The sequence below is a fragment of the Gossypium arboreum genome, chromosome 11 (genome assembly GCF_025698485.1).
Source record: "Gossypium arboreum isolate Shixiya-1 chromosome 11, ASM2569848v2, whole genome shotgun sequence".
NCBI lineage: Eukaryota > Viridiplantae > Streptophyta > Magnoliopsida > Malvales > Malvaceae > Gossypium > Gossypium arboreum.
In genome coordinates, this window is record NC_069080.1 from 124,800,054 (window position 1) to 124,827,821 (window position 27,768).

Below are 27,768 nucleotides of genomic sequence, written 5' to 3' on the forward strand. Positions count from 1 at the left end.
ATCATTTCCCCTTTCTTGAGAATAATTCCTTTTTATATTGATCATTTTGTCAAAATTGTATCACCAACACCATATCTTGTCCTTTTATTCAATCATCATTTGGACAAAAATCTAAAAAGGCGATTTATTCAAATATATCATTGAACTTTGGTGCATTCTAAACAATTGTCCCATTTCAGATTCTTGCATTATCTAGAAACTCCTAGAGTAGTATGCAAAACTTCTACTATGAAACATAGGTCATTCATCATTATTTCAATGCAACATGCTTGCAATCAAATTGTAATAATGTATAAGAATGGAATTGAATTTCAGCTCAAAGTGAATAAATCATCAAAAGAATAAAAATGACAACTTATTTGGGAATGTATATCTTGAAAAAAAGAAAGATTATTTCAAATATAGCTTAATTTATTAGGAATAAAAGATTATTTCAAATATAGCTTAATTTATTAGGAATAAAATGAAGACTAGGTACCCTTGATATTGCAAACTGAATTTCTCTGTACGAACTTCTTGAATACCAATTTAAACTTGACATGTGTTTAGGAGATCAAAAATACTCTGTTAATGCCCCAAGATGCAACATACCCCCTTCCTTGTTAATTCAAGTATAGAAAGATCATCGCCTTTGGATCAACATTTGAGCCGCCTTTTTGGGTTTTCAACTCAAATCCCCTTTGGTCTCAAGGCGCCTTTTGCGGGTTTTCATCTTGGCCTCTCCTTTTTCTTTTTTTCTTTCTGCTCTTCTTTTATTTTTATTGAGTCTCAAAGCGCCCTTTGCGGGTTTTCACTTTGGCCTTTTTTTTAAGAAAATTTCAAAGCGCCCTTTGCGGGTTTTCACTTTGGCTTATTCCCTTTACTAGGTGTAGTACTTTTTGACTGAATCCGAGTTTACTGGATTAGATAAGTCATTTCCATCCATTTCAGCCAAGATTAATACTCCTCTGGAGAAAGCTTTCTTCACCACATAAGGCCCCTCCCAATTTGGCATCCATTTTCCTCTGAAATCTTTTTGTATAGGAATAATCTATTTCAAAACCAAATCTCCCTCATGAAATTCTCTTGGGCGAACCTTTTTATCATAAGCCCACATCATTCTTTTTTGATACATCTGACCATACTGGATAGCCCTTAGTCTCTTTTCCTCAATCAAATTCAACTGATCATATCGAGACTGTATCCATTCTACTTCATCTAACTTCAATTTTGACAAAACTCGAAGAGAAGGTATCTCCACCTCAATAGGTAAAACTGCTTCCATTCCATAAACTAATAAGAAAGGCGTTGCCCCAGTAAAAGTTCTAACAGATGGGCGATAAGCATAGAGGGTAAATGACAACTTCTTATGCCAATTTCTATAAGTTTCGGTCATCTTTCCCACAATCTTCTTGATAGTTTTATTGGCTGCTTCTACTGCCCCGTTCATTTTTGGGCGATATGGTGATGAATTATGGTGTCTGATCTTAAACTGACTGCAGACCTCTGCTATTGTGCCGTTGCTCAAATTTAATGCATTATCAGATATGATCCTCTCAGGCATCACATACCGACATATTATTTCCCTCTTTAAAAATCTACTAACTGTCGACTTAGTTACATTGGCATATGAAGCTGTAACGCCCCAATTTTTGGGAATCCTATGAATGTTGGCATAGGTTTAATTATGTTAGTGGGCCTCTAAAAAGCCCAAACTTAAGATAGAACCCGGCAATTTTAGTTAATTTTTGCTCCATAACAAAAAGGGGGTGAAATTATGAAATAGAACCTATGTGAAAATGTTTGAAAATGCTATAGGCTAAATTGAAGTGGCCAAATAAATAGGAGTGCAAAATAGGAGGATTTGCATGACAAACCTCCCATTTTACATGAAGTGGCCAGCCATCATGTTGTTGTTGACAAAATGTGCACTTGATATCCATAATTTATGGTACAAATTGATACAAATTGATAATAGGTTAGGTAAATGTTCCATGATAATGGGTTAGGTAAATGTTTCATGATAATGGTTTAGGTAAATGTTTCATGATAAGAATTTCATGTCTTTTGTATTAAAGAATTAAATGGATGAAATATGAAGTTTTATTAAAAGGAAAAGGGGTGAAAAGAACAAAGTTTTGTCCATCTTTGTTCATCATAGCTGAAAGTTAGAGAAGAGAAAGGAGAGGAGAAAGCTCTTGAGTATTCGGTCATTAGGAGGAGGAAAATTGAAGGTAAGTTCTTGGTACCTTGCTTCTATTTTGAGGTTCATGAGTTCTTCTTGATTCTACCTTAACTCTTGAAGTATATTTTGATTTTTAGTTGTGTTGTGAGCATTTAGTCATGAATTAAAATGAAGGAAATGGTTGTTGTTTCATGTTCTTTTGATGAAAAATGGAAGATAGGTGAAGTTGAGCCAAACAAATGAGCATGCATGTGCCTTAGATGTTAAAGGGAAAAATCAACTAACATGTTGTGCTTTAAAATGATGAAATGGAGATTATACTTAAGTAAAATCATAGATATGTGATGACTGATTGGTGATATACATGTTTAAATAACATGCATGCAAGGTATGTGTGAAAGAGTGATTTGGTAATAAATCTGCTTGGGACAGCAGCAGTAACGTGACTTTGGAAAATCACCATAAATTGTGGGAGATGAATTAGAAGCTGAATAAATTATGTAATTAAATCTTATTGAGTCTAGTTTCTAATGAAATAAACAATAACATATTTTAAATTCTGTAAAATGAGAAATTTGATTCGTAATGAAGAGTGGTCAGATTAGTCAAACACTAAAACATGAGAAACTTTGAGAAAACTCTGGTATTGATTGGCTAAACCAAAAATTCTGAAAATTTTATGGATAGAAGATATGCGAGTCTATTTTCAGGTAAAATTAACGGCACTTGATTTGGAGTTTTGTATCTCCAGTTATAAATGATTTAGTGACTGTTGCTCAGGAAGACAGCTTGCAGTGAAATTATGATTATGTGGTAAACATCGACAAAAATTTGTTAATGAGTTGCTTATTGATTTCTTATAAGCTTACTATGATCTGTAGGTGTGGTTGGCCGAATATCGTAAGGGGTTAATACGTAGTTTGTATTTGAATAGTTAGATTAACGTGTTAGTAATCCAATTGTAGGCGATTCGTGTGTGGATCTCATCAACATATCATCGCAAACAGGTGTGTAACTAACACCCTCTTTCTTAGTCTAGATCGGCAAAAGTCGAAAAGCTGAAATGCCAAAAATCGGTATTTTGTAGATTTGCGAGTGTGCGAATGCTCGTGAGGTAAATCGATTAATGTTTTTGGTAAGCTGCAATGTTTGGACTGCAAAGTGCATGATTTCTATGCCCTCGATATTTTTGGGCTTAATGGGCCAAAATTGGAATGATGGGCCAACGACCCAATTCGGTAAGAACCCTCGGTAGTGATTCTGTTAGTACGTGAAAGATAGGAGTATGCATGAAAAACCCTAAAATAGATAAATTACTGAAATACCTTTAAAAGTGGAAAATTTACAGTTTTACCTCTAGTAGGTAAATTACTGAAATACCCCTAGGGTTAAATTGACCTAAATGTATGTTTGACTGTTGTTATTTACTGCATGCACGTTGTTATTATCTGATGCGTGGGATTGGGATATTGACGGAGGAAGTACTGAAAGTGGCTTGTCCACGTCTTGGAGGCTTTGCCTCAATTTACTATTAACCGAGCAAAGAAGGTCGCAAGCTGTGGAGTGTTAATGGGTGGGTTGAGCTATTCCCACATGGAGTGTATGGTGGTACGGTGGAGTGTAGTGGTTGGTGGGTTGAGTAGTCTCCCAAATGGGCTTGCATATGTTTACTAATGTTGCATGTATTTTGAAATGGGCCTATGGGCCATACTGTTATCTGAATAAGGGCTAAGGCCCGCTTTATTGTAATCTGAAAAGGGCTCGCCCAAGATCACTTATTACTGAATGGGCTTAGGCCCAATAGGCTTGAGCCGACTTGGGCTTTGAATGGGTTTTCCTTACACACCGAGTTTCCCCAAACTCACCCCTTTTATTTTCATCCACGCAGGAAATCCCCAACCATTGTGGGCTTGGAGCTGTGAGGGAGTTCGGAGTGGCCACCCGTTCTGAAAGTTTGATTTTCTTCTAGTAAATTGGACATCCTTTTAATTACGTTTGAGGTTTTGGGCTTTTAAATGTAATAAGGCCGCTTATTTATTTTTGATGGTTTTTAATATGTATTACTAAGATAGGTAATACTTATTTTAATTGTTGAAATTGGATAGCTTTAGGGCTCGTTTTCAAAAACGACAATTGATTTCAAAAGAACACGACAACAAGCAAAGCTTCCGCAATGAAAGTATTTTCCAAAATTAATCACTTTTCCTAAAAATGACTTAATCAAATCGGTTTCCTAGAAATATCCATGACGTTAATGTGTGGAAATGGAGGTATGCATGTCTAGGATTGGATCCGAATGGAGCTTGGTACTTAAGCAGTCCGATGGACTCACCACCTCTTTTCCGGTTTCCTACCTGGTGCACAGCTTCCATTCACTTTAACCTTTAATGAATTAATCTTTTGAACATCAAGTACGATTTTCTGGACTTAGAATGGAAAATTTTTTTAATATTTTTGATGTGGCATGCCGGATTCAGCCATAACTTTTGGGCCGGGTTTGGGGTGTTACATTTAGTGGTATCAGAGCCCAGTTACAACAACTCGGCTGTGGAATGGGTTTACAAAATTTAGATCTTCGAAAACAAAAATTTTATAAAGATTGCGAAAAACGCGATTTTCAAAATTTAGATCTTTAGAAGGTGGCATTCCGAATGTCCGGCTCAAGTCTGTAAGTATTACTCTGAACTCTTCTGAATATTTCTCTGAATTATCTGTCTGTACTGAAACCCTACTAGGATACTCTAGATAGGATGATTCTGAAACCATAGGAAAATCTGATAAGAGACTAAAACTGTAGCTAGATTTCGATTCTACGAAAACAAACTTTGAATTACTGTCTGATTCATAAAACATCTGTAATAAACACTGGAATATTAATTGATGCATAAAAATTCGTAATCAAGATAATACGATATGAGTACAAGAGGCCGTAGACGTAGCCAAGGAAGTGCTCGAGCGAGATCTTCATCTTTGAGACATATGCCGGTGGTGGATGCACCGGTACCACCGGCAACAGAGGTAGAGTCTCATGACCGTGGTGCCGAGGATGATGCCCTGTCACAGGAAATGCTTCGTGTTCTGGAAAGGGTTGCCGGAGCAAGTTCGGGCAACGAAATTTAGGGATCTATTTCTGAATGACTTCGGGACTAACGGAACGGAGATCTTTAAGGGCATGTCGGTATAGCCCGAATGTGGCGGAATATTGGTTGGAGGCCACGAAGCGGATTATGGACGACTTGGACCGCTCCGAGGAGATTGTGAGTGGGGTATCTGTACTAAGTCCCTTGGGTCACCTTCGGTTAGGGTAGACAAAGCAGTATAGGAATGTACCCTTAGAAACTCAAGGTAAGGTTTTTCCGGAGATCTGATGGAGTTACCGTTCGGAGAGTTTGACCTCATTCTGGGAATGGATTAGCTTGTTAAGAATAAGGCGACTCTGGATTGTACTACTAAATGAATGGTGTTAAGAACTACAAAGGATGAGCAGGTTATGGTGATAGGTGAGAGAAGGGATTATTTGTCCAATGTGGTGTCAGCATTAAGAGCCGAAAAGTGGATTCGGAAAGGTTGTGAGCCCTAATTGGCATTTGTAAGTTAGTTGGAAGAGGAGGGACTGACAGTGGATAAGGTTAGGACTGTAAAAGAGTTCCAAGATGTTTTTCCGGAGGAGCTTCCAGGATTGCCTCCGAACCGAGAAGTTGAGTTTGGAATAGATTTGTTGCCTGGAACGGCGCCTGTGTCCATCGCACCGTATAGGATGGCACCGAAGGAGTTAGTAGAGTTAAAGGCTCAAATTCAAGAGTTGTTGGATAGGGACTTCATTAGGTCAAGCATGTCTCCATGGGGAGCACCAGTGCTATTCGTGAAAAAGAAGGATGGTACGATGCGGATGTGCATTGATTATCGGCAGTTAAGCAAACTGACGATTAAAAATAAGTATCCACTGCCAAGGATTGACGATCTGTTCGACCAGCTTAGAGGAGCTTCTGTATTTTCCAAGATCGACCTTCGATCTGGATATCATCAGTTAAGGGTCAAGGAGGCAGATATCCAAAAGACGACATTCAGGACTCGGTATGGTCATTACGAGTTTCTGGTTATGCCATTTGGACTGACGAACGCTCCTGCAGCATTTATAGATCAGTTCGTAGTCGTCTTTATTGATGATATCCTAGTATATTCTGAAAATGAAGCGAAACATGATGATCATCTCCGTATAGTGCTGCAAGTGTTAAGGAAGAAGGAACTCTTTGCGAAGTTCAGCAAGTGTGAATTTTGGTTAAGGGAGGTAACCTTCTTAGGACATGTGATCTCTGCTGAGGGGATTAAGGTGGACCCTCGGAAAATTGAAGAGATTTTGGAGTGGAAGCCGCCTAGGTCAGTGTCAGAAATATGGAGTTTTCTAGGACTGGCAGGATACTACAGAAGGTTTGTAGAAGGTTTTTCTGTGATGGCAACACCTTTGACAAAACACATAAGGAAAGAGTGCCGTTTGTATGGACTAAGAAACAGCAGGAAGCTTTTGAGAAGTTGAAGAAAGTTCTGACTGAAGCACTTGTGTTAATTCAGCCAGAGTTTGGGAAGGATTTTACTGTGTACAATGACGCATCACACGTGGGGCTGCGTGTTAATTCAAGAGGGTAAGGTGGTTGCATATGCATCACAATAGCTTAAGCCTCATGAGGGAAACTATTTGACTCATGATTTAGAGTTGGCAACAGTGATATTTGCACTTAAGATTTGGAGACAGTACTTGTACGGAGAAAAGTGTATTATATACACTAACCATAAGAGTTTTATGTATTTGTTGACTCAGAAGGAGCTGAACCTTAGGCAAAGGAGATGGATTGAGTTGCTTAAGGATTATGACTGTTCGATCGAGTATCACCCAAGCAAGGCTAATGTGGTAGCCGATGCTCTAAGTCATAGAGTCAGAGATCGATCCGAGAGCAATGTTTGCTCGTCCAGTCTCAGATGATGATGGAAGTCGGTTGGTGAGTTGCAAGTGAGGCCAACCTGGTGGATCGATTAAGGAAAACAGTTGAACGATGAGTCTTTGGTCGCTCGTTTTCAACAAGTTAAGGAAGGGGAAACTTCCGAGTTTGGGAGCTAGAAGAGACGATGCAACAGCAATACCCTCATCTATTTGGATTAGGTAAATTTTGAGGACGAAATTTCTTTAAGGAGGGTAGAGTTGTAACGCCCCAATTTTCGGGAATCCTGTGAATGTTGGCATAGGTTTAATTATGTTAGTGGGCCTCTAGAAAGCCCAAACTTAAGATAGAACCCGACAATTTTAGTTAATTTTTGTTCCATAACAAAAAGGGGGTGAAATTATGAAATAGAACCTATGTGAAAATGTTTGAAAATGCTATAGGCTAAATTGAAGTGGCCAAATAAATAGGAGTGCAAAATAGGAGGATTTGCATGACAAACCTCCCATTTTACATGAAGTGGCCAGCCATCATGTTGTTGTAGACAAAATGTGCACTTGATATCCATAATTTATGGTACAAATTGATACAAATTGATAATAGGTTAGGTAAATGTTCCATGATAATGGGTTAGGTAAATGTTTCATGATAATGGGTTAGGTAAATGTTTCATGATAAGAATTTCATGTCTTTTGTATTAAAGAATTAAATGGATGAAATATGAAGTTTTATTAAAAGAAAAGGGTGAAAAGAACAAAGTTTTGTCCATCTTTTTCATCATAGCTGAAAGTTAGAGAAGAGAAAGGAGAGGAGAAAGCTCTTGAGTATTCGGTCATTAGGAGGAGGAAAATTGAAGGTAAGTTCTTGGTACCTTGCTTCTATTTTGAGGTTCATGAGTTCTTCTTGATTCTACCTTAACTCTTGAAGTATATTTTGATTTTTAGTTGTGTTGTGAGCATTTAGTCATGAATTAAAATGAAGGAAATGGTTGTTGTTTCATGTTCTTTTGATGAAAAATGGAAGATAGGTGAAGTTGAGCCAAACAAATGAGCATGCATGTGCCTTAGATGTTAAAGGGAAAAATCAGCTAACATGTTGTGCTTTAAAATGATGAAATGGAGATTATACTTAAGTAAAATCATAGATATGTGATGATTGATTGGTGATATACATGTTTAAATAACATGCATGCAAGGTATGTGTGAAAGAGTGATTTGGTAATAAATCTGCTTGGGACAGCAGCAGTAACGTGACTTTGGAAAATCACCATAAATTGTGGGCGATGAATTAGAAGATGAATAAATTATGTAATTAAATCTTATTGAGTCTAGTTTCTAATGAAATAAACAAGAACATATTTTGAATTCTGTACAATGATAAATTTGATTCGAAATGAAGAGTGGTCAGATTAGTCAAACAGTGAAACATGGGAAAATTTGAGAAAAATCTGGTATTGATTGGCTAAACCAAAAATTCTGAAACTTTTATGGATAGAAGATATATGAGTCTATTTTCAGGTAAAAGTAACGTCACTTGATTTGGAGTTTCGTAGCTCCAGTTATAAATGATTTAGTGACTGTTGTTCAGGAAGACAGCTTGCAGTGAAATTATGATTATGTGGTAAACATTGACAAAAATTTGTTAATGAGTTGCTTATTGATTTCTTATAAGCTTACTATGATCTGTTGGTGTGGTTGGCCGAATATCGTAAGGGGTTAATACGTAGTTTGTATTTGAATAGTTAGATTAACGTGTTAGTAATCCAATTGTAGGCGGTTCGTGTGTGGATCTCGTCAACATATCGTCGCAAGCAGGTGTGTAACTAACACCCTCTTTCTTAGTCTAGATCGGCAAAAGTCAAAAAGCCAAAATGCCGAAAACCGGTATTTTGTAGATTTGCGAGTGTGCAAATGCTCGTGAGGTAAATCGATTAATGTTTTTGGTAAGCTGCAATGTTTGGACTGCAAAGTGCATGATTTCTATGCCCTCGATATTTTTGGGCTTAATGGGCCAAATTTGGAATGATGGGCCAACGGGCCCAATTCGGTAAGAACCCTCGGTAGTGATTCTGTTAGTATGTGAAAGGTAGGAATATGCATGAAAACCCTAAAATAGATAAATTACTGAAATACCTTTAAAAGTGGAAAATTTACAGTTTTACCCCTAGTAGGTAAATTACTGAAATACCCCTAGGGTTAAATTGACCTAAATGCATGTTTGATTGTTGTTATTTACTGCATGCACGTTGTTATTATCTGATGCATGGGATTGGGATATTGACGGAGGAAGTACTGAAAGTGGCTTGTCCACGTACTAGAGGCTTTGCCTCAATTTACTGTTAACTGAGCAGCAAGGCTACAACTGTGGAGTGTTGGGCTGGGTGGGTTGAGCTATTTCCCACATGGAGTGTATTGTGACACCCCTAAAGTGACCCCAGTCGGAAAGTGGTTTCGGGACCACAAAACCGAGTCATAAAAATAATTAACCATTATATTTGATGCTTATTATATGTATATAGGCATGTGTAAAAATTTCATGTTTGAATTTTGTTAATTGTAAGTGAATTTTGCTAAATAGGATTTGTGTGAGAAAATTTAGAAATGTGCTAGGCAAATGTTAAAGTGGCCTATTGATGCATCTTAGAAAATGTTGTCCTTGCATGTCAAAATACCCAAAAGATAAACTAGTGGCCGGCCATGCTATGGGATTAACCATATTATAAACACTTTGTGATAATGGGGTATGTAGGAAACAATAAAAAAAAAAGGTTAGTAATAAAGAAATGAAAAGGGAGGGGTGATGAAAACAAAGTTGTCTCATCCATGTTCTCCCCACCCCTCCATTGCCGTGGGTTGAAGAAAGATAACAAAAAGGAAACAAAAAAAAATGCATGCTCATCCTTCTTCTTGATTGCCGAATGTGGGAAAGGGAATATTGAAGAGGAAAAACCAAGGTAGTCGGCCATGGCTATCCTAGTTTAAGGTATGCATTGTGATTTTCTTTTTAATTGACTATGAGATTAGATTGATAAGTGCATAGCTTATTTAACCCATGGTTTAATTTCATGCATCAATAGACAAATGTCCATTCGGCAAGTGCTAAATTGGTGTCATTTTGATAAGTTTTTTTTTGAAAGATGTTAATTAATTGTTAAGTGGCTTAAATGATGTTTGAATGAGTAGAGTTCATGGTTGAAAAGTATAAATTGAAAGTTGCCGTGTGAGTGTATATACATTTTAGAAAGAAAGATGTTGTTGTTTAGTTGAATTTTCATTTGATAAATGTTCATTCGGTCAAATGGGAGAAGAATGAGATGAATTTAAATGTTGTGGTTTATTATATTTTAGTTGCTAAATGAAGAAAAATCGGCTAACAAGGGAGTACTAAGGCTGAATATGATTTTGAATATTAGTGGTGTAGTTGCCGAATTTGAACTATGAAGTTATTGAGTAATGTGTGTGTTTTAAGTGATAGAATTGAGTGAATGCTTGGAATGTGATATGTATGAATTATGTGTTAAATTAAGGTTTGCTAAGCTAGCTATTAAGATGAAGTGCAAATGTTAGTAATTGATTGCTAGTGTATATATGTGTACTAGCGAGTTTTGAATTTAAATAATGGTTGGAGCACCATGTGTTGTAATGAGATTATTTGAGTGAAATCATAGATATTTATATGATGAATTGATTGTGGATATACATGCTTAAATAAGATGCACACATGAATGAATAGATAGCTTGGTGTTGCATGTATTCGGTCATAAAGGTGCACATGAGGAAATGTTAGATTAATTGTATTAAATTGCTCAATGTGATTAAAAATGCGTATGACCATTTTGTGTTTGAGCTGAAGGTGGCCATATGACCTATCAAACTCCTTGTCATATTCGGCCATAAGCTAGCATAATGAGACTTTAATAAGTTAAATTTGTTTGAATTAGCTTAAGAGCAAAGAGGATCAAAGTCGGATAGGGGAAAAGAGGAAGTAAACGAATAGCCGTGGATATCTAATCGTCGACCACTTCCGAGGTAAGTTTTAAGCGATTAAACATTGAGTAAATTCAACCATAATAGGACATAATGAGTTGATTTAATAAGATATGATGTGGCCATGATATTTCTTAAACTCAAATGGTAAGTTCATATGTGTTTGGACTTGGAAATTTAAGAGCAAATTGTAATAATTTGCTTGGACAGCAGCAGTAATGTGATTTTAGAAAATCACTATAAATTGTTGGTGTGGAATTATAGGCTGAATAAAATATGTAATCAAAGCTTATTTGGTCTAGTTTCCTATAAAAGAGACCGTGGAAGCAAAGAAATTTCCTATAAAGAGATATTTAAAGTTGTGTGGGACAGGGTCAGAATGACTCCGAAATCCCCTGTTCTGTTTTAAGAAAATCACTATAATTTGTACAAAAATGGTTACAAGATAAAATTTATATGCTTAGACTCCTTAATGAGTCTAGTTTAAAATGAAATCAAATAGAACATACTTTGAATTCTGTACAATGAGAATTTTGATTCGTAGTGAAGACTGGTCAGGTTAGTCAAACAGTGAAACAGGGGAAACTTTAAGAAAAATCTGGTATTGATTGGCCAAACCTAAAATTCTGAAAAATTTATGGATGGAAGATATACGAGTCTATATTCAGGGAAAATTAACGGCAAGTGATTTGGAGCCTTGTAGCGCCGGTTATAAATAATTTAGTGACCATTGCTCAGGAAAACAGCTCGTAGTGAATATGTGATTTTGTTGTAAACATGGATAAAACTTGTTTTAGTTGCTCATAAGCTATTGATTAAACCCATACTTGAATTCTAATTCGTGATATTGTAAAATGATATATAAGTGTTAGATGGATCTTTGATATTAAAATTTGTGAAATTGTAAGTTTATGAGTATTCGAATATGAAATGATAGTATGGCGTGAAATTGAATTATTCATCGGAAAATGATTGATGTAGATTCGGCCAAGACCAAGTCTGTACATGATAGTATATGTGGTATGTGAAGTATATTTGAATAATTGTGATGTGAATCCATGAAAATTTATATTTTGATTTAAGATTTTACGCGATGAATGTGAATGTGTATATATATGAGATAAGGCCTAATGGCCGATGTGATGAATGTGAAAGCGTATACATATGTGATAAGGCCTAATAAGGCCTGATGGCCGAAGTGATGAATGTGAAAGTGTATATATATGTGATAAGGCCTAATGGCCGATGTGATGAATGTGAAAGTGTATATATATGTGATAAGGCCTAATGGCCGATGTGATGAATGTGAAAGTGTATATATATGTGATAAGGCCTAATGGCCGATGTGATGAATGTGAAAGTGTATATATGTGATAAGGCCTAATGGCCGATGTGATGAATGTGAAGGTGTATATATGTGATAAGGCCGAATGGCCAATGTGATGAATGTGAAAGTGTATATATGTGATAGGGCCGAGTGGCCAACGTGATGGATGTGAAAGTGTATAAATGTGATAAGTCCCAAAGGGCATTTGTGTCAGTACTATATCCGGGTTAAAACCCCGCAGGCTTTATGCGAGAATATTATCACTGATTAATGACCATAGGCTTCGTGCTCGTACTATATCCGAGCTCTAATGACCCGATGACTACGTGTGGAGATTTTGTCCCGTAAGCCCGAACTAAAGGTTTTTTGAAGATTCAAGTAAAGCGTAAGATTATGCGACTTCACAAAGTGACAATTAGTAATAAATACGTTCAATGCGTTAAGTTGGTCGTATGTATTTGAGATTATATTTAAGTTTAATTTAGACTAAATCACAAGGTCGTTTTGTGATGCACATGCGAGTAAAGCAATAAGACGTTCTATGATTATTGTGCATTTGGTCAATGTGGAAAGTCGGTAAAATATGTAATGTACCTATGATCCTAAAAGGTCACCATCAAGTGAGAATTTATCGCTTATTACATATGATGAGACGTGCATATTCGGAAAAGGGGATGGTATGCCGAAGGAAGAGTGAAATAAAAATACGAACAACTATGTTATAATTTGATTGTTATCTGTTGACACTGCTTGAAACTTACTAAGCATTGTAATGCTTACTCCGTGTACTTTGTTTCCTCTGTTTTATAGATCTCATTTGGAAGCTACAGTTTCGGGATCACAAGAACTAGTCACATTATCACCATCCACCTGTTTGGTACGCTACGTTTTGGAATATCTTATGGCATGTATAGAATAGACTAGTAGTGAGAGGATATTTTGGTTAATGTATAGGACTACCCTTTTGTTGTAGGTCATGTACCTTTCGGTTTTGTGTAAATTTGGATAGCCATGCGAAAATGGCTTAAGTATACTTTGATCATAGCATTATAATCGTTTTGTATGTCGTCCGTCGAGAGGTATGGAAATGTTGGTAACGGTTAGTCATGGGAATGGTTATTCATGATCTCTTTTGGTATATGTATGACAAACTCTAGTTGATCCACGGAGGATCATGAAATAGGTAAATTTTACCCTAAAAAATAGATGCTGGCAGAAGCAGTGATGTGGATGTGAAAAATCTCTAAAAATAGTAGGAATGGAATTAAATAGCGAATAAATTATTTAATCGAACCTTGATGAATCTATTTTCATAGGAAAGTAAAGAAAAATTCATATGAACAGTATATTATGAGATGTTAAAGTTTTTGTGAGACAGGGCCAGAACGGTTTCTGGATCCCCTGATCTGACTTTGGAAATTCATTATAAATTAACCAGAGACATTTAGAAGTTATGCCATATATGTATGGATTCCTTTTTGAGTCTAGTTTCTATAGAAACAAACGGCATCAGTATTGAAGCCCTGTACAGGGAGATATCCAAATTGAAATGCATGAAGGTCAGTGTAGTCGCACCCTGTAACAGGGGAGGCTTTAACTAATAAACTGTACTAATTGGATATATGAGTCTAGTTTCGGGGAAAATTTTCAAAACTGATTTTCGAGTTGTGGAACTCAAGTTATGATTTTTAAAGTGACAAGGATTGATCACCATCGTCTGGAAAATTTTTAAATAGACCGTGAGAGTAAATGCATTAAGTCGGTTAGCACCTCGTGTTCGACTCCGGCAACGGTCTCGTGTAACATCCTGATTTTCGGGTTTATTCGCGATTTTCAATATTTTGTAAAGATTTTTAAAATTTTGTATTTGGATGTGGAATTAGTATTTTGAGTAGGTAAATGGGCTTATAGAAGGCCCATGAGTTGGCCAAAACCTAGTTGAATTTTTGGAATTTTAGACTTAGGAGTTAGGGGTTCTGGCTAAGTGGCCTTAAGTGGAGTGATGGGTAAATTGCATCACAAAAGAGCCTTGGTTAAGTGGCAAGGGTGACGCCACTAGGCTCCTAGAAAAGTGGCGTGTGGAGCTTTGGGAAGGCAAGGATCGATTCCTGTGTTGGCAAATAGATGCATTTATTTTTTAAGTGCGGAGGGGTAAGTGTTGGAGTTCGTGGATTACGCTAAAGGAGAGTTGGATCAGTTTAAATGCTTGGATTAAGGAGGATAAGGGAGAGATTTAAGGATTTGGATGAGGCTAGGAGTTGGCGAATTATGGGAATTGAAGAGGGAAAAATCGCAGGGGCTATGTTGATAGTATTTGGCACTTAGGGTATTGAGTGGTGCCGTTTTCTTCGCTTTAACACCTTAGGGTTGTTTTTCCTCTCTTTTTCCTCTCTAGCCAAACTACCACCTCCCTATTCCTCTTCTTCTATTTTTTTCTTCTTCAAAACTATTCATCATACCGCTATTCATCAATACTTTTGCCGAATCCATAAAAGCCGAACTCCTGTGATCATTGCTTGTGCCGATTTCTTCAAAGCCGTGTTCTCCTATGTTCTTTTGTTTTTATTAATTTGCAATTATCTTTTCTTAATCCTAGATCTCGACCGCAATTCTACTTCAAGGTTGTAGCCCACATTATCATCTTCTTCATCACACAAAAGCGAAAAACCATAGATTTGGGGGCTTATAGCGAAACTTCAAGACTTTGGGGAATCGAGTTCACCGTCGTTTGATAGATAAATCTACACTAGATTGCGTGGAAATCAAGTGGGAGTAAGGGGTAAGTACGTATCATCTCAGATCTGTTCTTATTTTGCAAAGTTAAGAAAAGCCGAAGTCCCTAAAATTAGGGAGGCTGTCGATTTGGGCATATGGCTCTAAGGGTCTTTAACTGATGTTTTCTTTCGGTGACTAGAGTCTTCTTAAGCATTGAATCTAAGGCGTGGTTCATTGGAGCAATCGGATTCGAGCTAACTATCGATTTTGGCAAAAGGTAAGGTTTCAAAGGTTTTAGGGATATGGTTCGATCATGGATAAGTAAGTTTTGGGGTTTAGTGATTATGGTTTGTAAATAAGAACTGTAATAAATTGTAGGACATCGAAAGGGATCTCGGAAGCGGTCGTCATGAATCGGTGTGTAATTAACACCCTTTCTTAGTTCAATTTAAAAGCGAAATGTCAAATTCCGGCATTTCATGGTCATGTGAGTATGCGATGCTCTCAAGTCATAGAGTAATTGTTAGATCTGGCACCGCAAGGTGGTAAGCACGTTCAGCGTGACATTTTAGCGTATTTGGAAAAAGGGGCTTGATGGGCCAAAAGCGGGCCCAATGGGCTTACTGGACCAATATGGGTAAGAGATGGGCAAATTAGCTCGTTAGGTAGATGGTGGAATCAAATTGCATAAAACTGATAAAAATTACTGAATTAGCTTGTGTAGTAGCGTAGATCACGAAATTACCCCTAAAGAGCAAAATTACCGAAATTACCCCTAAATAACAAAATTACCAATATACCCTTAGGGTTTAAATTGGCTGAACTGCATGATTGATTACTACTGTATTTTGCATGATATGCATTTATTAATATCTGTAGCATGGGATTGGGGTATTAATGGAGGAAGTACTGAAAGTGGTTCAACCACGTACTGGAGACTTTGCCTCAACTGACTGAAATTTGAGCAGCGTTGCTGCAATTGTGGTGTGTAGGGCTGGGTGGGTTGAGATATTCCCCACAAGGTGTGTAGGGCTGGTACGGGGCAGTGTAGCGGTTGGTGAGTTGAGTAGTCTCCCCAGATGGGCTTGCATTCATTATTTCTATTGATACTCATGTTATCGAAGCGGGCCTATGGGCCACATTGTTATGTAAAAGGGCTAAGGCCTTGCTATTGTGATTCAAAAGGGCTTGACCTCTCGTAATCTTGTTATCTGAATAGGGCTTAGGCCCAATGGGCTCAAGCTGAATTGGGCTTTGGATGGGTTTCAGATACACCGAGTTTTCCCAAACTCACCCCTTCCTCTTCCCTCCTTGCGGTGAGCCCTAGTTGGTGGACTTGAGTCAAGGGATTCAAAGTGGCCATGAAGATGGATTGCCAATTTTAAATAAGTTTAGCATTTAATTTGGATTATTTTATTTTTATTATGCTTAAAGTTGTAATAAGGCCGCTCTTTTTAATTATTTTTATTTTGGGGATTATTAAACTGGTTAGCACTAGGGTTCGCTTTTATAAAACTACTTGATTTTTTAAAAGATCACGATGACGCATAAAGTTTCCATAAAGTAAATGTTTTTCCAAGAAAACAAATATTTTAAACAAACGTTTTCAAACTTAAACATTTTCTTAAGACGGACATAATCAAACGGTTTTCTCAAAATTATACGAGATGTTAGAGTGTGGCAATGGCGGTGTGCATGTCTAGGATTGGATCCGGAAGAGCTTGGTACTTAGCGGTCCGACGGACTCACCTCCTCTTTTTCCCGGTTTCCTACGGTGCATGCTTCCATTCACTTTAACCTACTTTTAAAAGTGTCTTTACAACACCAACTCAGCTTTTCCAAACTAAGTAATACGGAATGTTTTGAACGCATCAATGTGGCGCATCAGATCCGGTCATAACGTCCAGGCCGGGTTTGGGGTGTTACATCTCGGGTATGGGGTCTTACATGTATGGCTGGTACGGGTGGAGTGTAGTGGTTGGTGGGTTGAGTAGTCTCCCCAAATGGGCTTGCATATGTTTACTGATGTTGCATGCATTTTGAAATGGGCCTATGGGCCATATGTTATCTGAATAAGGGGGCTAAGGCCCAGTTTATTGTAATCTGAAAAGGGCTCGCCCAAGATCTTCATTACTGAATGGGCTTAGGCCCAATAGGCTTGAGCTGACTTGGGCTTTGAATGGGTTTTCCTTACACACTGAGTTTCCCCAAACTCACCCCTTTTATTTTCATCCACGCAGGAAATCCCCAACCATAGTGGGCTTGGAGCTGTGAGGGAATTCGGAGTGGCCACCCGTTCTGAAAGTTTGATTTTCTTCTGGTGAACTGGACATCCTTTTAATTACGTTTGAGGTTTTGGGCTTTTAAATGTAATAAGGCCACTTATTTATTTTTGATGGTTTTTAATATGTATTACTAAGATAGGTAATACTTATTTTAACTGTTGAAATTGGATAGCTTTAGGGCACGTTTTCAAAAACGACAATTGATTTCAAAAGAACACGACAACAAGCAAAGCTTCCGCAATGAAAGTATTTTCCAAAATTAATCACTTTTCCTAAAAATGACTTAATCAAATCGGTTTCCTAGAAATATCCATGACGTTAAGGTGTGGCAATGGCGGTATGCATGTCAGGATTGGATCCGAAGGAGCTTGGTACTTAAGCGATCGATGGACTCACCACCTCTTTTCCGGTTTCCTACCGGTGCATGACTTCCATTCACTTTAACCCTTAATGAATTAATCTTTTGAACATCAAGTACGATTTTTTGGACTTAGAATGAAAAAGTTTTTTAACGTTTTTGATGTGGCATGCTGGATTCGGCCATAACTTCTGGGCTGGGTTTGGGGTGTTACAGAAGCAGCCTCTACCCACTTGGTAAAATAATCAATGACCATAAAAATGAAACGGTACCCATTTGAAGCCTTTGGTGAAATTGAACCTATGACATCCATGCCCCACATGGAAAACGGCCATGAGGAAGTCAGAACATGTAAAGGTGAGGGAGGTACATGAATCTTATCACCATAAATTTGACATTTGTGACATTTCTTAGCATAATTGATACAGTCTCCCTCCATAGTTGACCAATAATATCCAAACCTCATAATTTGTCTAGCCATTGTGAAACCGTTAGCGTGTGTTCCACAAACACCTTCGTGCACTTCTTCCAAGATTTTTTTTAGCCTCCACAGCATCCACATGTCTCAAAAGTACTTGATCCTTTCTTCTTTTGTACAAGATCTCCCTATCTAAAGCATAATCATAGGCTAGCCTTCTCAATGTCCTTTTGTCATTCTCCATTGCTTGATCTGGATATTCACGATTTTTCACATACCGCAATATATCCTGAGACCAAGGATGATCATCTCTCTCTTCTTCCTCTATATTATAACAATAAGATGGGGCCTCACAAATGCTCATCTGAATGGGCTTCGCATCCTCTTGTTTGCTTACTTTGATCATGGAAGCCAAAGTAGCCAAAGCATCTGCCATCTGGTTTTCATCGCGTGGGAGATAATTGAAGGTAATATCATCAAATTCTTCAACTAACCCCAACACCAACCTTCTATAATTGATTAATTTGGAATCTCTTGTCTCCCATTCACCTCGAAGTTGGTAAATTACCAGCACAGAATCTCCATATACTTCCAGTGACTAGATCTTGCGCTCTATAGCTACTCGGAGCCCCATGATACATGCTTCATACTCTGTCATATTATTTGTGCAATCAAAATCCAATTTACATGTGAATGGATAATGATCTCCACTCGGGGACACCAAGAATGCTCCAATCCCATTACCCATAGCGTTCGAGGCTCTATCAAAATTTAATTTCCAAGGGTAATCTTTTGTAGTGTCCTCTTCAGTAGCTGCCACATACACTATCTCCTCATTGGAGAAATCAAAATTCAAGGGCTCATAATCTTCTAAAGCTCGACTAGCCAGAAAATCTGCTATTGTGCTCCCTTTTACTGTTTTTTGACTCATGTAGATTATGTCAAATTCAGAAAGCAGAATTTGCCACCTAGCCATTCTTCCATTCAAAGCATTTGACTCCATCATATACTTTAGAGGATCCAACTTTGAGATTAACCAAGTTGTATGGTACAACATGTATTGCCTCAACCTTCAAGCTGTCCAAACCAAAGTACAACACAATTTTTCAATTGGAGAATAGCTCAATTCACACTTAGTGAATTTCTTACTGAGGTAATATATTGCCTTTTCTTTTCTCCCTGATTCATCATGTTGACCAAGCACACATCCCATAGAATTACCAAACACGGTTAAATATAATATCAACTGCCTATCTGAGCTTGGAGGTGATAACACTGGAGGACTCGACAAACATTTTTTAACTTTATCAAAAGCTCTCTGGCATTCATCATCCCATTCTCCTAGGTTATGCTTTTTAAGAAGTCAAAATATGGGGTCACATTTCTCTGTTAACTGAGAAATAAACTGAGCAATGTAATTTAACCTTCCCAGGAAACCCCGAACTTCTTTTTGAATGCGTGGTGGGGACAACTCTTGTATAGCTCAAACTTTGTCTGAATTGACCTCAATTCCTCACTCACTGGCTATAAAGCCCAATAGCTTTCCGGATCTATCCCAAAAGGTACACTTGGTTGGATTAAGCTTTAGCTGAAATTTTCTCAATCTCATGAACAACTTTCTCAACACTTGGATGTGCTTCTTTTCAGTTTGAGATTTAGCTATCATATCATCAACATAGACCTCAATTTCCTTGTGCATCATATCATGAAATAAGGTCACCATGGCCCTTTGATATGTTGCTCCATCATTCTTTAGTCCGAATAGCATCACCTTGTAACAGAAAATACCCCACAAGGTTATGAAGGTAGTCTTTCCCATGTCCTCAGGGTGCATCTTTATCTAATTGTACCCCGAGAAGCCATCCATGAAGGAAAATAATGAGTAACCTACCGTATTATCTACTAGCGTATTAATGTGAGGCCAGGGGAAATTGTGCTTTGGGCTAGCCTTATTTAGATCTCTATAATCCACACACATTCGTACCTTTCCGTCTTTCTTAGGAATAGGCACAATGTTAGCTACCCATTTTGAGTATTTGATCACCTGAAGGAATCCAGCATCAAATTGCTTTTTGACTTCCTCATTTATCTGTAAGATAATATCTGGCCTCATTCTTTGAAGTTTCTGCTGTACTGGCTTGCAATCTTATTTTATGGGAAAGTGATGTACTATAATATCAGTGCTTAAACTGGGCATATCTTGGAATGACCATGCAAAAACATCTTTGAATTCCTAAAGCAACCCAACAAGGTTTCGCTTTGTTTCTTCAGTTATGCATGTTCCAATTTTTACAACTTTCTCCTCTTCTAAAGTCACTATGTCCACTACTTCTTTATGAGGTGAAATTTGCTTTTCCGCTTGTTCTACCATCCTTAACAAGTTCAGAGATAAATCACAGTCTCTGTCATCTTCAAAGTCCCGAGATCCCTCTGAACACATGTCTTGCTCAAATAGTGATTCTGAGTCAGTAACAGCGTCACTCATGATATTGATATCCAGGGACCTATTATAGGTACAAAAAATATACAAAGAATGAATGAATTTAATAATTATTGTTTTGTATGGTATGTTTATGAATGAAATAAAAGAATGATTGAAGAAAGAATTAGGATGATTATTTAAATAAAAGAATGTTTGCTAAAAATGATAGCAAAAAATGTACTTCATTGAAATAATGATGTTTGAACATGAGCCTATTTCATAAAGAAATCCTTATTGCTTCTAGGCTTAAAACAACAAGTTTTTTTCAAACATTATTCTGAATAAGCTCTAAAAACTACAGGAAGGTCTTCTGCTGTCCAATTGTCTAGAACACTCCCAGGCTCATATGGACGAACATCTGACGAAATCCCCTCTTCAATTGTCCCTTCAAATATGGCATTGATATGCACATTTTTCAGTTCTCTTTTCTCGTTTCTTTCTCTGGAATCCCTCGTTCAGGATAAATAATCCCTCTTGATATAAAGTCCTGGAGATGTGAGGAATTATCATAGGCTCCCCCTTAATTTCTCCACCACTCACACGTGCTCTTCTTCTTTCCTGTCTTTTTTCCAATTCCCTTTTCTTTTATCTTGCATCTGGCTTGAACCCCAAACCAAAGCGATCATACTTGTCTTTTAGCATTGGAACCTCAATTCTTTCCTAGAGACATCCCCCCAATCCCTTTCCTGGTAAAGTTCCACATCCTACCATCAACTGTAAACCCATCATCGTAGTTTTAGACATTTTTGGCTCCAGAATTCTACTTCCCTTAGTGATGAATGTTGCATTTACAAACTCCAAAGACAGAAAAGAACACTTAATGGCTTCCTCATCTGTTTTTAAATAAGGCGCATCACTGCTTACAGCCGCAATAACATCCTCTTCAGCATTTATCGTTACCAACCATCCGTCAGATACCAGATTTAGCCTCTGATATAATGATAAAGGCACTGCCCCTGCCGAATGTATCCAAGGTCTCCCTAACAAGCAGTTGTAAGAGGGTTTAATATCCATTACTAAGAAATCTACCTCATACGTAGTTAGGCCAATCAGCAAAGGTATTTCTATTCTTCCCATGACTCTCCTTTCAGTGTCATCAAATGGTCGCACTATATTCTGACATCCCTTCATGTGTGAGCTATCCACTGGTAACCTGTTTAACATGGATAAGGACAATATATTCAATGCTGACCCATTGTCAACCAGAACCCCTGACAATGTATATCCTTTACATCTGGTAGTTATATGTAAAGCTTTAGTAGACCCCATTCCTCCTGGTGGTATTTCATCATCATTGAAGAAGATAAAGTTATCAGCACTTATGTTATTCACCAACTGGTCCAACTTGTTGGCAGAAATATCATTGGTCACATATGTCTCGTTTAGCACTTTCATCAATGCACTTCGATGTACTTCTGAACTTAGAAGCAAAGCTAATATAGATATGCGGGCTGGTTGTTTATGCAACTATTCCACCACACTGTACTCACTATGCTTCAGAAATTTTAGGAATTCCTTAGCTTCTTCCTCTTTCACCGGTTTATTAACAGGCACCTCAGGTTCGACCACCTTTCCCCTTTTTTGTTTGACCGTCAAATATTTTCCTTTTATAGGCTCTGTTCAGGCACTTGTCAAATCATATAGTCTTTCACTGCGCATGTGAGAACCTATATTTTGATCCTCCTTTAACGGGCTGGCTGAACTCTCCTTTCCCAGGACTATTTCATTACAAACATAATTCCAAGGGACCTTTCTGCTATCTTTGTAAGAGAAAACCGCTGACTTCTGAATTATGATCTTCAGTGTCATCTGAATTCCTGCTTCATTCTTAGGATGTGAAATAATAACCACAGGATAATTGACTTTTGGGACACTTGACCCGGGTTCTGACGCGCATATATACTCGTCCTCTGTAATCTCTTCATAAAATTCTATTTCCTTATTGTCCATCAGGCCCTGGATAACAACTCTGAACTCTTTACTTTCTTGAATTCCGTGTCCCTCTTCATGATAGAACTTACAATAATCCTCTATCTCATCATCACTTCCTTCTGAATTCAAAGTAACTAACCCCCTTCTTGCCATCTCCTTCCAGACCCGTTTCAAAGGAGTTTTTACTTCTGAAACATCCACCTTGGTTCTTTTTCCCATACCTCCATCTATTGCATTTATCCCACTGTCAGTATGACTAGGTAGCAGATTTTCTGTACTAGGCACATTATCGAACTTCACAATACCAATCTGAATAAAGCTATCAACCAACTTCTTAAAAGTAGTGCAATTTTCTATTGAATGCCCTACGATCCCCGCATGGTACTCACATTGAGCATTGGCATCGTACCATTTAGGGAACAGAGGCTATAATGGCTTTAGATAAAAAGGTGCCACCACATGTGCATCAAAAAAACTTTGATATAATTCTTTATACGTCATGGGAATTGGCGTAAATTGAAGCTTCTCATTGTTTTGCTTTGCTCCAGATTCTTGCCTTGATGAACCCTGACCAGCAGTTATCGCCTTTGGTTGACTTATAGTAACAGACTTTGAATACCCCATGTTTACATTGTTCAACTCATTTTCCTTTTTCTGTGGAGTAGACCTTTTAGCACTTTCTCCTACCTCTATCCTTTCATTTCTTATGGCATTCTCAATCATTTCTCCTTTATGACCACATCTGCAAAACTCCTTGTGGCATTTCCTAACATGTGAGTTATGAATGGAGCTTTTAAGGTATTAATAAAGAGCATTGTAGTTTCCTTCTCCAAGAGTGGTGGCTGAACCTGAATGGCCACTTCCTTCCATCTCTGTGCATACTGCTTAAAACTTTCGTTTGGTTTCTTTTCAATATTCTACAGAGTAATTCTATCAGGAGTCATATCTGTCACATGGCTATACTGCTTCATGAATGCTTGTGCCAAATCTCTCCATGAACTAATTCTGTTTTGACTCAATTGATTGTACCATTTAGCTGCTACCCCCACCAAACTGTCTTGGAAGCAATAAATCAATAATTGATTGTTATTAACATACCCAGCCATTCTTCTGCAAAACATAGTGATATGAGCCTCAGGACAGCTCGTTCCATTGTAATTCCCAAATTCTAGCATCTTGAACTTGTATGGAAGTACCAAGTCTGGGACCAAACTTAAATCTTTTGCATCAATTCCGGGATGTCTATCAACACCTTCCATTGCCCTGACGTTTTCCTCTAGCCATTTACATCACTCCTCCAACTATTTTTGTGATTCCGTCCTTGGCCTTTCTTCTTTCACAACTTCATCCAAATCAGGCACCATTGGATTATTCAAGTTATTACCAGGATTAAAACTAGAACCAACTTGGAAATTTTTTGGCATTGAAACCCCAGCCTGAAACTGTTGAGGCCTAATCGTAACAGATGGTTTCTGTAGATTAATCTCAAGTTGTGCTTGTACATGTGTTGGAGTGAAACCAAGAGGATATTGAGGGTCTTCATTATTTTCCCCAACATTATCCATAGGACCCTTTCCCTTATCCATCCTTCCTACCAGCAGTTGGGAAAATTGATTCATCATCTCTCTTTGGGACTCCATCATTTGATCTTTCATCTCTTGTTGAATCTTAGCTAGCTGCTCCTGCATCTGTGACTTCATTTGTTCTTGCATATCTTTTTGCATTTGCTCTAACTTTTCAAGTCTTTTGTCCATTGACTTGGTCTTTTTCCTTGTACTGTAGGGATGCGTATTTGGTGTGTTTTTGTTAGTTTCCAGATTACTAAAATAATTTTTAATTAATTAGAATCTTTTTATGGCCTTTAATGCATATGATATAATGTAGCAAATGCATGAATGCAAAGGAGACATCAATTTTGATTCAATTCCATTTAGAAAACTTTACTAGAAAATAAAATTCTTTACATAAAATTGAGTTACAAATAAGACTTCGCCCTAATGCTCAAAGCCTTAATTTTTCTAAGCAATGAAGCTAGTTCTTGTCCCCTATTTGACTCCAAATCATACTTCACACTTAATACATCTGCTTGTACCACCAAAGACTACAAGTAATCAGATACTTCTCGAATTTGTGTTACAGCTTCTCCCATGATGTAATCCCTGCTTCTAACTTAGTCTTGAGAGTGATGAAGCTGACCCTTCCATTGCTCCTCATTTGCCTCCAAGAACTCGATCCTCATTTCACAACTTTGCAATGCCATCTCTAATTACTCTATTTTCCCTTTCATCTCTTCGATCTAGCTTAAGCTTTCTCTCAACTTCATCATAGAATTGCGATTCTGGTATAAACATAGAGATCTCTCAAGTTCCGCTACTCTAGCCCTTAATTCGTCTTTTTCATTCTTACTCTCTGATAGACTTTTCTCTAAGGCCTCGTTCCAAGCTTGATCCTCCTAGAACCACTTTTCCACTGATCTGCCTTAGTCTTTTCTTCTCAAACTTCCTGACGCCACTGTTCTAAAGTTTTACCTAACCCAGCAGTCCTCATCGACAGGCGTAGCTTCTTATAATCTGTTTTTAAACTTTCCAAATCCTCCTCCACTTCATTCTTTCTTTTTTGTAATTTTTCTACCTTTGATTTCTGAGTCTCCACATCTAATTTTAGGTGCATTTTCTCTTCCTCCAATTGCTCAATCCTTTTTCCAAGCTCAGGACTTTTCTTCTCAAAGTCTTGCTTTATAATTTCCAACTCTGACAGGGCAACTTGTAACTATTCCTCCATTGGTCGAGTGCCTTCTAAGCTTGGTCTAAGAATATTACCATTGACCGTTTTCCTAAACCATTCACTATATTCAGGTGTTGTCATAGAATCGACAGCCAACCTTTTCATCCAACGAGTTTGCTTCAGAGTATCAGATATTTCCCGAACCTTTTTCTTATAATGGTCACCTTTATATGGGAATTCATACTGAGCAAGCCCGTTAGTTGTGGGTATGAACTGCCTTGATTTATACTGCCTTAATGCAAGAAAAGGAGTATATCCAGTAGCTCCCCAAATTCTTGACAATGATACCCAGTCAAAGTTCCCACATCGGTACAGGATCTCATCAGGAACCATCCAAAAAGCTCTCCATTCTATATCCTCCTCCTTGAGATTTTGAAGAATTTCCATCCATTTTTCCTCTAAAATATCATCACTCCTTTGCATAGCTGCCTCCTTCTTTAATGGGGAATAGCTTTCAGAGAAGACCTGATAAGAAACCTTATTTACTTTCCAAAAATGCCCATGAAACCATACCATCAACAGCTGTGCACATCCAATAAATTGACCTTCGCTTGTCCTCCGAAACATGCTCAAAGATCTGAACGTCTCAGCCAGTATTGCAGGTACAGGTGTGATTCCCTTCTCAAGACGATCAAATAAGTCAGTGATTGCCTTATCCACATGCCTTAAAGCCTTAGGAAAAATCACCAATCCATAGATGCTTAAGGCAAAGATGTCGACCCTCTTCCTTTCATCTGGATGTGTTAAAACTAACTCTCTCAAATTCTCCCAAGGAATATATTTACTATCCCCCTTTTGTTGAATTTGAGCAGTGACCCAAGGCTCACTCATCTCTGAAATAGTCATCAATTTCTTCGCAAAAGTTTGACCATTAAAAACCTTAGCATAAGCTTTCCTGACTTGAACTTTTGGAAACCTCAGCAAGGTAGTATATTCCTCCATGGTAGGCACCAAATCCACTTCCCCAAAAGTGAAACAATTGTAAGCAGAGTTCCAAAATTGAGCCATAACTAGGAACAGATGCTTGTCTACCTTAATATTGAGCAAGTAGGATATATCACCATAACTCTGATAGAACAACTGTTTGGTTTGTTCATCCCAACGAACCCATATATCTCTCAACTCTTACAACTCATTCTGTGGTACATTGATGCGAGTGAATTTCTGTAACTCTGATGTATATCCTTCTGCCAGGCTATCCCCTTTCTCTGATTGTAACTTCTCTGACCATGCGCACACAGCCGTATTATCCTCAACTTTATCCAGAAATTCATTCACCATGTTAAATCTTCTAGCTTAGTAATCGAATATGAATCAACACCTCCTTTAGTATGCAATGTTATGCAAAACACAACCAAAACAAAACAACACAAGTTAGTATCGAATATAAGTGATAAAATAAAAGCACAACAAAAATAATCAAACACATATATGGGCAATTACTAAGGCTTAACACGGCTCTACCTAAGGATAGCTCTTAAGGTTCACTATGTGTGGCTCGGTTCTAGAGAGATGGCACCTGAACTAGCAGATTCCCCAATTCTCACCCACTATAGTCTCATATGAATCGAGTTCGGTTTAGGGGAATACATTTCCCTATGACTATGCAGAGATGAAAATCTCATGAAATCATAGGTACGGATGTATCTTGGAAGCAATCCACTAGCCCATACGGAGGTGAAAACCTCATGAAAGCATAGTTTCTTACTCCCACTTAACAGGTATAACCATAGCGGTCATGCAATGTAATGCAATATTATTCTACAAGACCCGAACCATAACAATCATACATACAAATGCAATCAAAAGAATCATTTCAAAACAAAATTTCAGTTCTTTGACAAAAAGACAACAAATAATCAATTTTATGGCCTGACTCTCTTGTTCAATCCTAGACTAACTATTTATAATAAAGATCAAACCTAGACTAACTATTATCATGGTAAAAAGGCAAGCACACCTATCGAACAATAGTATAGTAATGGCAAGACCGGGATATCGTACCCAAGGGAACCAAAAGTACTAGTAATAACTATCCTTTTATTATTTAACCTAGAAATAAAGAGAGGTTGTTTATTAAACTAATTAACTAATTAAACTAAAGTAAAGAGAAAATTTGGAAAAAGACTTGAAGAAAAGTAATTGATAAAGACGACACCAAAGGAGGAATCCACCTAGATTTCACTTACTATCTGACTCTGAACCAAACGATTTATTCACTTGACTTGATCCATGAGACTCCCTAACCTATATTATTATATCTTTCGAGACTAATAATGTCTAACCCTCAGTTGAATTAATCGAAATCTCTTTCTTAATTAAAACCCCTAGGGAAGCAGTAAATCGATCTATGGACTCCCATATTAGGTTTCACCCTAATCTG

The 27,768-nt window shown here is 37.6% G+C and overlaps 2 protein-coding genes and 1 long non-coding RNA gene across 5 annotated transcripts; 1 reads left to right on the plus strand and 2 right to left on the minus strand.

Moving 5' to 3' along the window:
• The first annotated feature begins 2,054 nt into the window (after positions 1–2,054).
• LOC128284335 (uncharacterized) lies at positions 2,055–17,611 on the plus strand. 3 transcript variants are annotated; one of them, XR_008274742.1, is made up of 3 exons: positions 2,055–2,213; positions 3,130–3,171; positions 17,367–17,611. It is a non-coding gene; the product is annotated as an uncharacterized LOC128284335 (long non-coding RNA). The 3 variants fall into 3 exon arrangements; XR_008274743.1 differs by lacking the exon at positions 3,130–3,171 and adding an exon at positions 8,871–8,912; XR_008274744.1 differs by lacking the exons at positions 2,055–2,213; positions 3,130–3,171 and adding an exon at positions 7,869–7,954.
• A 649-nt stretch (positions 17,612–18,260) lies between these two features.
• On the minus strand, positions 18,261–20,300 carry LOC108471827 (uncharacterized). Its single transcript, XM_017773386.1, has 2 exons — positions 20,172–20,300; positions 18,261–18,623 (listed from the first exon to the last, which is right to left on the minus strand). Exons 1-2 carry the CDS (start codon positions 20,298–20,300, stop codon positions 18,261–18,263), a joined length of 492 nt encoding a protein of 163 aa, XP_017628875.1.
• A 5,070-nt stretch (positions 20,301–25,370) lies between these two features.
• Positions 25,371–26,666, minus strand: LOC108471826 (uncharacterized). Its single transcript, XM_017773385.1, has 2 exons — positions 26,532–26,666; positions 25,371–26,417 (listed from the first exon to the last, which is right to left on the minus strand). The coding sequence occupies exons 1-2, from the start codon at positions 26,664–26,666 to the stop codon at positions 25,371–25,373; spliced, it is 1,182 nt and encodes a 393-aa protein (XP_017628874.1).
• Between the last annotated feature and the right edge of the window lie 1,102 nt (positions 26,667–27,768).